Raw genomic sequence first — 13,401 nt, forward strand, 5'->3', positions numbered from 1 at the left:
CAAAAATGACAAAAATGACAAAAATGACAAAAATGACAAAAATGACAAAAATGGCAAAAATGACAAAAATGACAAAAATGACAAAAATGACAAAAATGACAAAAATGACAAAAATGACAAAAATGACAAAAATGACAAAAATGACAAAAATGACAAAAATGACAAAAATGACAAAAATGACAAAAATGACAAAAATGACAAAAATGACAAAAATGACAAAAATGACAAAAATGACAAAAATGACAAAAATGACAAAAATGACAAAAATGACAAAAATGACAAAAATGACAAAAATGACAAAAATGACAAAAATGACAAAAATGACAAAAATGACAAAAATGACAAAAATGACAAAAATGACAAAAATGACAAAAATGACAAAAATGACAAAAATGACAAAAATGACAAAAATGACAAAAATGACAAAAATGACAAAAATGACAAAAATGACAAAAATGACAAAAATGACAAAAATGACAAAAATGACAAAAATGACAAAAATGACAAAAATGACAAAAATGACAAAAATGACAAAAATGACAAAAATGACAAAAATGACAAAAATGACAAAAATGACAAAAATGACAAAAATGACAAAAATGACAAAAATGACAAAAATGACAAAAATGACAAAAATGACAAAAATGACAAAAATGACAAAAATGACAAAAATGACAAAAATGACAAAAATGACAAAAATGACAAAAATGACAAAAATGACAAAAATGACAAAAATGACAAAAATGACAAAAATGACAAAAATGACAAAAATGACAAAAATGACAAAAATGACAAAAATGACAAAAATGACAAAAATGACAAAAATGACAAAAATGACAAAAATGACAAAAATGACAAAAATGACAAAAATGACAAAAATGACAAAAATGACAAAAATGACAAAAATGACAAAAATGACAAAAATGACAAAAATGACAAAAATGACAAAAATGACAAAAATGACAAAAATGACAAAAATGACAAAAATGACAAAAATGACAAAAATGACAAAAATGACAAAAATGACAAAAATGACAAAAATGACAAAAATGACAAAAATGACAAAAATGACAAAAATGACAAAAATGACAAAAATGACAAAAATGACAAAAATGACAAAAATGACAAAAATGACAAAAATGACAAAAATGACAAAAATGACAAAAATGACAAAAATGACAAAAATGACAAAAATGACAAAAATGACAAAAATGACAAAAATGACAAAAATGACAAAAATGACAAAAATGACAAAAATGACAAAAATGACAAAAATGACAAAAATGACAAAAATGACAAAAATGACAAAAATGACAAAAATGACAAAAATGACAAAAATGACAAAAAATGACAAAAAATGACAAAAATGACATGATTTTTTAAGTAATATTTTTTTCAATTTCCTTTTTGAATCCATTGCATTTGATTTTTAAAAAATATTCAGCCAACCAAACGTTGACTGATTTCGGTTTCTGAATCAAAGAAGAGCATGCATGCATATATTGGATCCAGAAGAAAAGTCATAAAACTTTGAACCATGAAGTTTGACGGGAAACCGGATGTGACCTTCCATAGGTGGCCAGGCCAGTGCGTCAGGCACCTTGGACTTGGAACGTGCCAGTAGAAATTGGCCTTTTTTTCTAACTGATTATTCACCACCTAAGACGGAAAACCCAACGAACTAATGTAGTCACTAAAACCTTTAAGTTGCTGTGATTTTGGCGGCCAAGGTTTTTCACTGGTCGTCTCAGTTAGCAGCTGTATGTGATTTCCGTGCATGAGCTGTGTTCTTGCAAGTATTATCTTTAACAGCATAAAAAATTTTATACGCCCGCGGTCGGTCATGGTACTTTTTCATGGTTCACACGATTAGCAAGATGGCCAAAAAACGACAACAAAACCGCGCTGTTATCTCGTTTCAGGTAACGGAAGCGCGCTTGCCTTTGGTTCGGTAACATGTTTGCAGGTTTCGGTCCAAAGGTTATTCATCCACCCATTCATCTATCCATCCATTCATCTATTACTAGTGTTATGTCAAATTCTATTTTAAAAAACAGATTACAAAACAAGTTAGACAGTTCAGCTGATTGATTTCTAGTTTCAGTGTTCAAAAAGCCGTATCTATCTTGAAGTAAAGGGTGCTGAAACCAAACAGGCGTTTTGGTCAAATGTCGCTGTCGGTAAACTTAAGCTAGACATAAGGTGGTAGGTAACACCAATTTCGGTTGCAATAAAAACCTTATATGATAGATAATTTAGAGAAACAAAAACTCACCGACTGCAACGCTATCGCTCGACTCAAGATAATATATTAAAAATCAATGAGACGTTAGGGCACCTTTGCACTTTTGTCTTTCACACATATCAAAGGATTTTGCCTTTTGAAAAACCCCTAACTTCTCGATGAAAAAGGTGAAACGAATCATTTGATATTGCAGATAGATTGACAAGGCCAAGGGATTGATTAAACAAATTGAAAACCACATACCGTTACCGCATAAACGTTACAGTAAGTTTTAGTAAGAATTTATTATGAATCAATCAATCAACCTAAAAATCACTTAAATTTCCCAATTGACTAAAAGTCGAAAAATAACATGGTTCCGGAAAAAGGCTGTAGATCAGTAATTAAGTACTCGACAATTTTTTCACTTACTGCCTTAGTAAGCTGAAGTAAGATTCTTGAAATATGTTGCACGTGTGGTTTTTTTTTAATTTTTTTTTTTAAGATCATGGCTACACAAAATGTAAAAACTGTGGTCTAAAACTCGTTCTTTTAAATCAATCAACCACCAAAGCTGTTCCAGTCACAGTAGGAAATAGTGCAATTTGTTGATGTTTGATAAGACGTTTCAAAGAATTTCATAGAAAAAGTAAACTGACATAGAATTCCAGGGTAAAATCCAGAACATAGGTCGGCATCCTGCGGCTCTTTGAATATGAAGCTGCGGTGCTTTAGCTAACTGCGCAAACAAATGAATAAATATATAAAAAATCGTGCTAAATCGATAATTGAGTCTAGTGATCTGGCACACGGATTTTCATAGGTCCAGAAGAAAATTTGAAAATTTCATCCACTGTAATGGCCAAAAAGCTTTTATTGAAGCCAAGTTTGGCAATTTTTTGCTTTTCACTGTTTTTAAACCATCAGCATAGAGATCAAGACTTAATTTATCATTAACCGTAAATGCAAAACATAAATGTTGTTTTAAAACAACAATAACTAAAATCAAATTATTTATTTCCAAAACGTGTGTAGCAATCACAGATTATAATTTACAAAAAAGTAGTTTCACATAGCTACTGTTTTGTTATCAAACAATATAACCCTCATCAAATTTTATATTTTAACACTCGCAATCACTTTTTTGCCATTTATGAAAATTGATCAGTTGAAATTCTGGTTGCCCGGATATTGAAGATAAAGGCCCGGGGTTTTCCCGGACTATTCACAATTTTTACGAGATTTTAAATTTTCAACTTGTTTTGGCGAAATAAATTCGCATGCATTTTGTAGGAATTGTGAGAAAAAATGGAGATGCGATAAAATCAGATTATTACTGAGATTGTTAGCTCAAAACGGGTGAGCTTAATAACTGTTTTTGATAATTCTAATCGAAATGCGTTCTTCAGATTTAGTATTGTCATAATTTTCGGCTTTAAAACACTCAAATTAATATCATTTGATCATTGGTGAAAACCTGTTTTTTTTTTGTTCATCCCGAACAAAATCCACGTAATGCTATACAAACTTCATGTTTGTTGCGCGGCCCCTTTTCCGTAGAATAATCTGTCCCTTATTTTAGTTGGGACCCTGTGCTACATATTTTAATTTTATTAATTTTGTAATTCAGTTAAAAGTCTCTTTCGTGGGTGTGGTATCTAAGTAGTCAGGTATTTCTATAATGTTTATCTTGTGTCAACTGGAGATTATTATTAGTTTAACCACGGATCCTGAAGGTTAAAGATACTACAGTGGGATTTTCTAGTAACATTCTTTTAGGTGGAAATTTCAATAAAGGATAGTTTTTAAGTATAATTTCATTATAAATTTATTATGGATCGAAGTAGTCATCGACTGGAGTATGACGTGTTTTTTTTTCACGCTCTTAATTTACTTTAATTCAAAGTGAAATTTTTAATATCAAGATATCAAGATCAAGAGTAATCCTTTTAATGTCGGTGTAGAAGATATTAAATGGAGCAAAAACATCTGTCCAAGGATTGTTCATCAGGAGTCCAAGGAGTCATCAGGCACGAACTTCCGCTCCAAGAGTGTACGTCGGGCGTCATCAAGTGTGCGCGAATAGAGCAGTGGATATTAGGAATTTCCCTTTCAGCAGGTTGTAGTACAGCGGTACGAGGGAAGTAGTTACAGCATAGGTCAAATAGACGCTGGATACCCGAAGGATTATTCGAGCTTGAAGCAAAATCCATTTGGAAATCAGCATTGAAAGTCTTAAAGCTAAGTATTTCCTTTAACTTTAACTTTAATTTCTGCTTCGTCTCAGATTTGCAACAAGTGCTTACTGTGTTTTAATTTGTGGTTCTTGATCATTGAAGTTAATTAAATTTTGCAGAACTGGAGCGATGGGGATTTTTTGAATTTATGTTTCGTTATGAAACTTCCATTAAAATTTGTGTGCATATTCTAAGACACTCCAAGGATATATATTTTTTTCTTTGGAAGAATGAAAAGCTTTTAAAACAGACAGACATTAGAGAGAAATTGAACAATTCATCAAATAAATAGATTTGTATGATTTTAAGCTTGAAATAAACTTAAAACTTCATTTTTGATTCTATTCTGATCTAAATTTTGTAAAAGTTTGTTGAATTATTAACAAATTAGGAAGGTTTGGCCTTATGATTGAAACGGTTTTTTTTTTTGCCGAAAAGTTAGCTTTCAACTTTACGCGATCCAGATGTTTGATAGAAATAAATTCAAAAAATTCAGCTTACGATTAAGAAAAATTTAGAACTAGTTATAAAACAAAAATTATGCAATCAAATAGAAAATTTTCCTTATATGCTATTATAAACTCAGTTAAATTTTCACAGAGAAATTGGTCTTTGAGGTAGCCAAACTGTTAAAATAATGATTAAAATTTACTTCAATTCAATCGAAACGTTTGCAATTGTTCAAAACTAACTTCCATGATTTTTTAAATTTTATTTCTCTAAACAGTAAACTGTATATTGAGAATATATATAACAGGAAAATTCAGTTATAGTCATTATGATTTTCTTTAAGGTTCATCAGTACTTTGATTGAAGAAATGATCAAAATTCAAATGAATTTTATGAAAGCAAACCAGTCGGAAATTTAAAAATTCACGAAGCCATTTAGGAAAGAAGAGAAGTACCCTTCCATTGAAGACGTTCTAGTATCCTTTTAAAATGGTACCAGGTAAGCTGTTAAAAATGTGCAGCTTTTTTTTTTACTAAATTTCTACAATCAAAATAGCTTAACTCTATTAAAGGGGATTAGTGGGGGGTTGGACAGGGCATCAAACGAGCGGAAAACTGATATACAATGGATTGTGGGTTCAAGCCAGCCGGAGTATCTCGGCAAATTTGGAATCATGATTTGGCTACTTAGGTTCCTTTTCAAGATTCTTTATTTGTATTGAACAGTTGGAAGGGAGTGAGATGAGTAAAACCTTTTTTTTTTCAATTTCTGAATGTACGATCGAGACTTCCCGTACTGCCTCGGGTCGAAAGACCTATCAGCCACTGGTGGGTTCAACTACATACATACATACATACATAATTTCATTATAAATTTATTTTCCACTGGCTTACCCGGTGTGCTTTGCTACACCTTCCAAAAATTATTGAAATTTGTGGTACCTAGTTATTTAACTTTTAATTTATTTTCATAAAATTATTTATTCAATTTCAAAATCATTAAAATGTTTCTGCAAAATAAAATTACAACTCTTTTTATTTTGAAAATTTAAACTTTTTTTTTTAATCCGTGTTTTATTCTTTTTTTATGAATCTGGATTTCTTTGCTTCATTAGTTTATAACTTATCTCAAAATATTTTTTTCATATATAGAATCTTCACTGTCTCTTTTTAATGTGGAGAGGGTTTCAAACTATCCAAGAATTATTTTTTGTAACAAAACATCGTCACGGGACACTTATCACGTTCTTATCGTTCTCGAATTATTATGCCCAATTCTGTTCCATTTGCTCGATTGTATGATTGTTCCCATGTCATATTTGGTTCCATTTGTTAGATAAGTTCTTGGTTTATGCAAATCAATCGTATGTGAGCTCCCGTCTTCTCTTACTGTATCTTCAATTGAAGAAGAAAGAAGCCTCAAATAAGCACATAAGTATTTGACGAATCCAAATGCATTCCCATGCTAAATTTGTTTCCATTTGCTCGATTAGTTCTCGAGTTGTGCGAAAAATTGTAAAGGAACCCCCTCTCTTTCCTATCACCCCAATGGAAGTAGTGACAAATATTCACAGAAACATTCCTTATGCTCAAATACCATCCCAAGCCAAATTTCGTTCCATTTGCTGAGTAAGTTCCCGAGTGATGTAAACAATTGTTTGGTAGCACCCTCCAACGGAGGTTTTGAAAAATATCATAAAAACATTTCTCGTAATCGAATACCTTCCCACGCAAAATTTTGTTCGATTTGCTTGATTATTTTCTCAGTAATGCTGAAAACTGTAAAGGAACCCCCACCCCACTTTCTCTCTCTTCACTGGACAAAGGGAGGGGTACCAATTATTCATAGAACTATTATCGTACCCAAATACCCTTTCAGGCCAAATTTGGTTTCATTTGCTCGAATGGTTTTCAAGTTATGTAATAAAAAAGGGGTTAAAGGCCCCTCCCTTCCTTCCTTTATCTCCACTCGAATGTGGGAGGTGTCTGAAATAATCATAGAACAATTTCTTGTATTGCACTACCCTCCCATGCCAAATTTTGTGCCATTTGCTTGATTAGTTCTCCAGTTATGTAAAACAAATTGTAAGGTAGGCCCCTCCCCCCTTCTTATCTTCACACTGGAAGGAGGGAGAGGTACCAAATATTCTTAGAAATATTTCTCGTACCCTACTACCAACCTTTGTCAAGTTTGGTATGATCTGCTTTATCAGTTATCGAGTTATGAAAACTTATTACTTTTATTTAAGAGACCCCCTCCCCCCTTCTAGGAAGAGGGAAGAGTCCCAAACTATTATAGGAACCTTCCACGGTCTCCAATACCCTCATATGCCAAATTTCACGATTATCGGTTCTGTAGTTTTCGAGTCCATATGGAACAGACAGACAGACAGAAATTCATTTTTATATATATAGATTAACGTGTTATGAATTTGTTTAGAAGAAAAAGTTTCCAAAAATTTTAACGCCAACATACTCAATTCTAAAGAAAGGTAACTGAATATCTTTTGATGGAAAATGAATCTCAAGAAAAAACCTTTCTAATGCTGTGCAATTTACTTTTGAATAATGAAAAAAAATCGGTTCTCCAGTTGAGGGGCGCTTGGAATGGGTCATATAAGAACACTCAGGTTTTTTTTACGCGGTATTTTGTCCCGCGTAAAAAAAAACCGCGTTAAATCGAAAATCCGCGTAAAAAAAACCGCGTTAATTCGAAAATCCGCGTAAAAAAACCGCGTTAATTCGAAAATCCGAGTAAAAAAAAACCTCGTTAATTCGAAAATCCGCGTAAAAAAACCCCGAATTTCGAAAATCCACGTAAAAAAACCATTTTAATTAAAAAATTCGAGCAAAAAAGCACGTTACTAAAAAAATGCGAAAGAACCATGATTATTTAAAAATTTGCGTACAATGATAGTTTATTTTTAAGATAAAAAACAAAATCAATTAGATCGTCTGATGTCTCATGTCTCAGGTCTCATGTTCCATGTCTCAGGTCTCATGTCTCATGTCTTAGGTCTCATATCCCAGGTCTCATGTCTCATGTCTCATGTCTCAGGTCTCATGTCTCATGTCTCATGTCTCAGGTCTCGTGTCTCAGGTCTCATGTTTCATGTCTCTGGTCTCATGTCTCATGTCTCAGGTCTCATATCATAGGTCTCATGTCTCATGTCTCAGGTCTCATATCTCAGGTCTCATGTCTCATGTCTTTTGTCTCAGGTCTCATGTCTTAGGTCTCATGTCTCATGTCTCATGTCTCAGGTCTCATATCTCAGGTCTCATGTCTCAGGTCTCATGTCTCAGGTCTCATGTCTCAGGTTTCATGTCTCATGTCTCAGGTCTCAGGTCTCAGGTCTCATGTCTCATGTCTCATGTCTCATGTCTCATGTCTCATGTCTCATGTCTCATGTCTCAGGTCTCATGTCTCATGTCTCATGTCTCATGTCTCAGGTCTCATGTCTTAGGTCTCAAGTCTCATGTCTCATGTCTCATGTCTAAGGTCTCAGGTCTCAGATCTCATGTCTCATGTCTCATATCTCAGGTCTCATGTCTCATGTCTCATGTCTCAGGTCTCATGTCTCATGTCTCATGTCTCAGGTCTCATGTCTCAGGTCTCATGTCTCAGGTCTCATGTCTCATGTCTCAGGTCTCATGTCTCAGGTCTCATATCTCAGGTCTCATGTCTCATGTCTCAGGTCTCATGTCTCATGTCTCATGTCTCATGTCTCAGGTCTCAGGTCTCAGGTCTCAGGTCTCAGGTCTCAAGTCTCAGGTCTCAGGACTCAGATATCATGTATCACGTTCTTAGTCTCAGAGCTAAGATTTTCCCAACTACAAAGAGAATCTAAGTGTTTTCCTTTGAAAAAGTCTTAGAATATTTTCTCTCAAAAACCGCGTTAATTCGAAAATCCGCGTAAAAAAATACCGCGTTAATTCGAAAATCCGCGTAAAAAAAGCCGCGTAAAAAAAACCGTGTAAAAAAAACCGCGTAAAAAAACCTCAGTGTATATGTAAAAAGCATTTTCTGTATGTTTGTTTGTTTGTTTGTTTGTTTCTCCTCTATAAGCTCAACCGTCTTAAGATCTAGAGAGCCAAAATTTGGCATGGATGCTTATTAGGACCAGGGATGATGAAAAATGTGTTCAGATTTTCGGATGACCCCTTTTGAAGGGGGTCGTCCTTACATGACAAATATTGTTTGAGCGATATTGTCGTTATTGTAAATCGGATTGTGATGAAAATTTACATATGAGTGTTTTGAGGAACGAGCAATTGATTCCAGGTATAACATAGAGGGAAAGAGGTCGGCCAAAGAAGTCGTTCATCTCAACTTTTTAATGCATTTGCGACAGTGACGTGTTCAAAAGTGTTTAGCGAATGTTTTCAACCATCTTGAAAGAAGTTGCATTAACAGCGCTTAGAAGTTCCGTTATCGATATTTTAACCTTGCAAAAGGCGATGGAAGTTGCTGAGTAACTTTTACGTGGCATGAGTCACCTGGAGCTCCCGTAAAACATTTTTCCAGCCAAATGTGAACTTCGGAATTCCATCTTTAAGTAAAAACGCGACTTTTGGTTTGCAGTCATGGTCACTTGAAGCAAGTGCTTTGTAATTTTGTAAAACAATCTCATTTTCCCTACTATTACTAAAATAGCTATAATTTAGGTTATTCGCTATCGCATGAACCATTGGAATCAGTAAATTTCTTTCATTAAGACTGTTTTAGACTAATCTAAAACATACCTGCAAATAACACTTTTCAAAAATGGTCGGGTAAAACGAACAATGCTTAGGAAAGGAACCTTTTTTTGAAAAAAAAAAAATGCTGTAAAAGTAGGGGTGAGTGGGGTATCATGGGCCACTTTTTTTCTTTGCTTCATAACTTCTTTATTATAAAAGATAAAAAGAAAAAATAAATGGAAAGGTTTTCTACATTTTTAAAGTATCATAAGGCATCTTGTTTAATTTTTAAATACATTAATTTCCCGAGGTTTGGCTGTTTAAAAAAAAAATAATTTTTTGGATTTTAGAAAACTTTGGGGAAACGTGGACCACCAAATCCAAATTGACTAGATAACTTGCAAAGTTTATAAGTTGACTCCAAACTAAAATTTCATAATTCATTTAGTTATTTCAAAGCAATTTCTGATGAGGAAATAAAAAAAGAGAGTTGTGTTGGATCGATTAGTTGCTTATTCCTGGCTCGCGAACGTTACGGAAAAAATCCCTTATGTAGGATTTATGTTCGTCTCTATCGCACTGGAAAAAATGGACAAAATATGTTTCATAGTTCTTTATTTGGCATAAGAAAACTTAGCAGACAGGAAAAACGTATTTGAAGTTCTGAATGTGTTTAAAAACACCAAAATATAGGTGGCCCACGATTCCCCACAAGATATGATTTGCAAAATAGTTGCGTTTGTGTGACTTATTTATGTTTCATTAAATATTCCTTTTCCACGTGAAAGAACATAACAAAATTATGTTCATAAGCGTACGAGCATATTTTTGTTATGTACTTTAGATCTCCCACAGATGCGATTCGCGAGTGTTTTTTTTTAATTATGTAAGTATATTTTTCTAGGCCAGTTAAATAAAAGAAGCATATGATGCGTGCATAAGTCAACAATATATAGAAAAACATGCTTACGGAAAGCGACGACGATTACAGTTGGATTGAGATTTTTATCTCAACACACAACTGAGATATTTAGAGCGGCCCACGATTTCCCATGGCCCACGTAAGCCCACTTTCCCCTACATATTTTGTGAGTTAAGTATTTGAGAACGTTTTTAAACAAAAATGGAACCAACTGGTCCGAGTCCAGAAGCGAAACAGTGTGGTTTTGGAATTCTGTATTTTGTAGGCGCTTTCTTAACCGGGGATCCAGGTTTTACAGTTTTTATGGCCTATTTGAGATGGTGAGTGCTTTTTTATCGACAATTGCTCTTGCCAAGCTCATATATAGCATTTGAAGGATTAAAACGATAAAAAATTTAAAATACTTGGAGAAACTTATGTGTTCGTTTTAACCGACCTTTAGGCGTCCGTCTTACCCGCTTAAGCATCTTTTTTTTTTAAACGTAAGTTGCTCAAGCCCTTTGACCGAAACCCGCTCATTTTTCTCCAGATGGTTAAAGAGAAGCCTAATAAACACTCCACCTTTAAAAGCAATTGAAGCTTTCGAAAATGTTTCGACTTATGAACTATTTTCTGAGTAGAAAAAAATACATCAAATAATGGAACCTCAATTTTTTTGTTTGTTTGGTTCACTAATACGAGGCCTTGCATGATGTTAATAAACAAAGGGTCTCGAAAGTGTAGGTACACTTAGGCAAAAATATTCATATCATTAGATAAGTGCCACATATTGTAATTTTAGAAATATTGAAAGTGTCCGTCTTACCCGACTTTCCCCTAGTGGTACGCAGAATGGTCAAAACTTAACAAATGAAGAGTAAAATCAGGTAAAAATTTCTAAATTAATTCGTTATTCCATTTTTTAACTCAACTGAATTATTTTTGAAACTGATGTTAGAAGCAGTTGATTAAAAACATCTAGAATAATCGTAGAAATGAGAGATAGGAAACGTTTTTTTTTCTTACTCTTCTTTCTATAACCGAATTAAGAAAAAAAAATCAAAAAGTCAATATCGAAATTCTCTAATGATAATGCTAATATTTCTTGAGACGTTCAACCATCAAGTTCACTCAAGACTTATAATCACTTTAAATTAAGCCGGGCCGCACGAATCCGGGCCAAAAACCTGGCAAAATCTGGGCATTTGATTTCAAACAAAACTTTTAACCCAAAAGTCGGGCAATATCCGGCTAAAATTGGAAAACACTTGAAACATAGTTTTTTTTAATACATCAGCCGTTTTACAATCACTTTTAGGCTTACAGGAAACTGTCTATGATGATTTTCATAAAACGACTTTAAAAAATCTCATATTTTAAAATTCTAATAACTTAATTTAAGATTTTTTGTTTCATTTGACAAATAAAGTGAATACATCTGGGCAAATTCCAACGCAATTTTTCAAACAAAATCCGGGCAACCGGACCGGACCGGACTTTTCCTAATTTATGTATCAATCATCCGGGCAAATCCGGATAAAACCGGGCAATCAGGAAAACTTATTTTATGTAAATTTTTCTTACTACATTTTTTAGTTTTACTGATAAATTTTGATAGATTTTCTTCTCTTATTTCACCATTAGATAAAACTTCGCTGATGCCACTAATAATAATCTTTAAAAAAATGCCTGTCTAATCATTACTATTTAGACAGGTCTTATGTCAGAATCTTTTTTTTTTTCAATTTAAGCTGTTTTAACATCTGTATGTTATTCGCGATTCAGTTGCGAACTTGGATTAAAAACCCAATGCAAAAGTTTACAGCATTACCTCTTGGAATATGAGCTCCTCTAAAAATGTCACTTCAATAAACTGATCTACATAGATTAACTACCTTCAACCTTTTCTGCAACTTTGGGGAGAGGGCGGCCATACAAAACTCCATCAGCACCGAGGCGTATTTGGGTAGCTGAACAACGTGAATTTCTCGGATTCGAAAAGTCATAAGATCGTTTACCGCACCGATTAGCACCTGCAGCTTCGGGATGGTCCAGATTGCGAAATGCGCCATTGTCGCCCCACTAAAATCAAGCAACGCCACGATTCCCGTTATCTGGTACATTTCTTCGTCATGGAACGTTTCCATGGTCAACGTTCCGAGTCGTGTCTGATCTTCCGGGATTATTTTACTGGGATCGAAAGCACCGAACCTCACAATCACAATCAACCGATCCTGACGATCACGTTCCACCGGAATTATCATACACTCATCGATCATGTAATCGAGATCCCGTGGATCGGCAAACCGAAAGAAGCTAGCCGTGAGGGATCCGGCCGTTAGCCACTTTTCCAACATTTCACAGGCGGCCACCACATTGAACTTCCGGTACCGGAGAAAACGCAACAGAAACAGGGCATCTGTCCGGCAGTATTTTATCTGAGGATGTTTATTGATAAATTCCCGCATCTGTCGTAGAGCCGGTTCCCGAGTGGTTTCATCTTCGTGGAGTTCCTCCCTGGCTATTGCCAAAAATCTTGGCTCCAGTGTGGTTCGATAGTCTTGCTCCATTTTTGAACCGGAAGCTTCCGGTTGAGTGTTTCTGAACCTGTCAGCCCGGCGATCGATTTGCAACACTGTCCTCAAGTGATGCTTTTCCCTGCAGCTTTAGAAATTCGTTTCCCGGAACAGTTTTTCGAGGGTTGATGAGCTTGAAACAATTACCCATACACCTGCCGGCCCATTCCTACTGATATGAAATGTTCATGGGATGGGATATCAAGTTTATGAAATCATCTGGGGTTAAATCTTTTAATTTTTTTATAGAGGTAGTCTAATCTTCTAGCGCACAGTGGCTCCATAAAATTTAATAACCGATTGAATTATCTTACAGTTTAGTTGATCCAGTAT

General features: G+C 34.3%; 1 protein-coding gene across 7 annotated transcripts in view; it reads right to left on the reverse strand.

The window, feature by feature from the left end:
- Positions 1 to 13,401, reverse strand: part of LOC129756209 (clavesin-1-like) — a 101,376-nt gene that overhangs the window by 3,849 nt on the left and 84,126 nt on the right. Inside the window, exon 1 of one of the 7 annotated variants that reach the window (XM_055753025.1) lies at positions 12,388 to 13,225. The exons of the other annotated variants lie outside the window; for them this stretch is intronic. Coding sequence (XP_055609000.1) covers positions 12,388 to 13,062 — 675 coding nt within the window. The 5' untranslated portion in view covers positions 13,063 to 13,225. Of the gene's footprint in view, positions 1 to 12,387; positions 13,226 to 13,401 lie in introns of those variants that run through there. 7 annotated transcript variants of the gene reach the window in all.

Source organism: Uranotaenia lowii, chromosome 3 (genome assembly GCF_029784155.1).
Source record: "Uranotaenia lowii strain MFRU-FL chromosome 3, ASM2978415v1, whole genome shotgun sequence".
NCBI classification, from domain to species: domain Eukaryota; kingdom Metazoa; phylum Arthropoda; class Insecta; order Diptera; family Culicidae; genus Uranotaenia; species Uranotaenia lowii.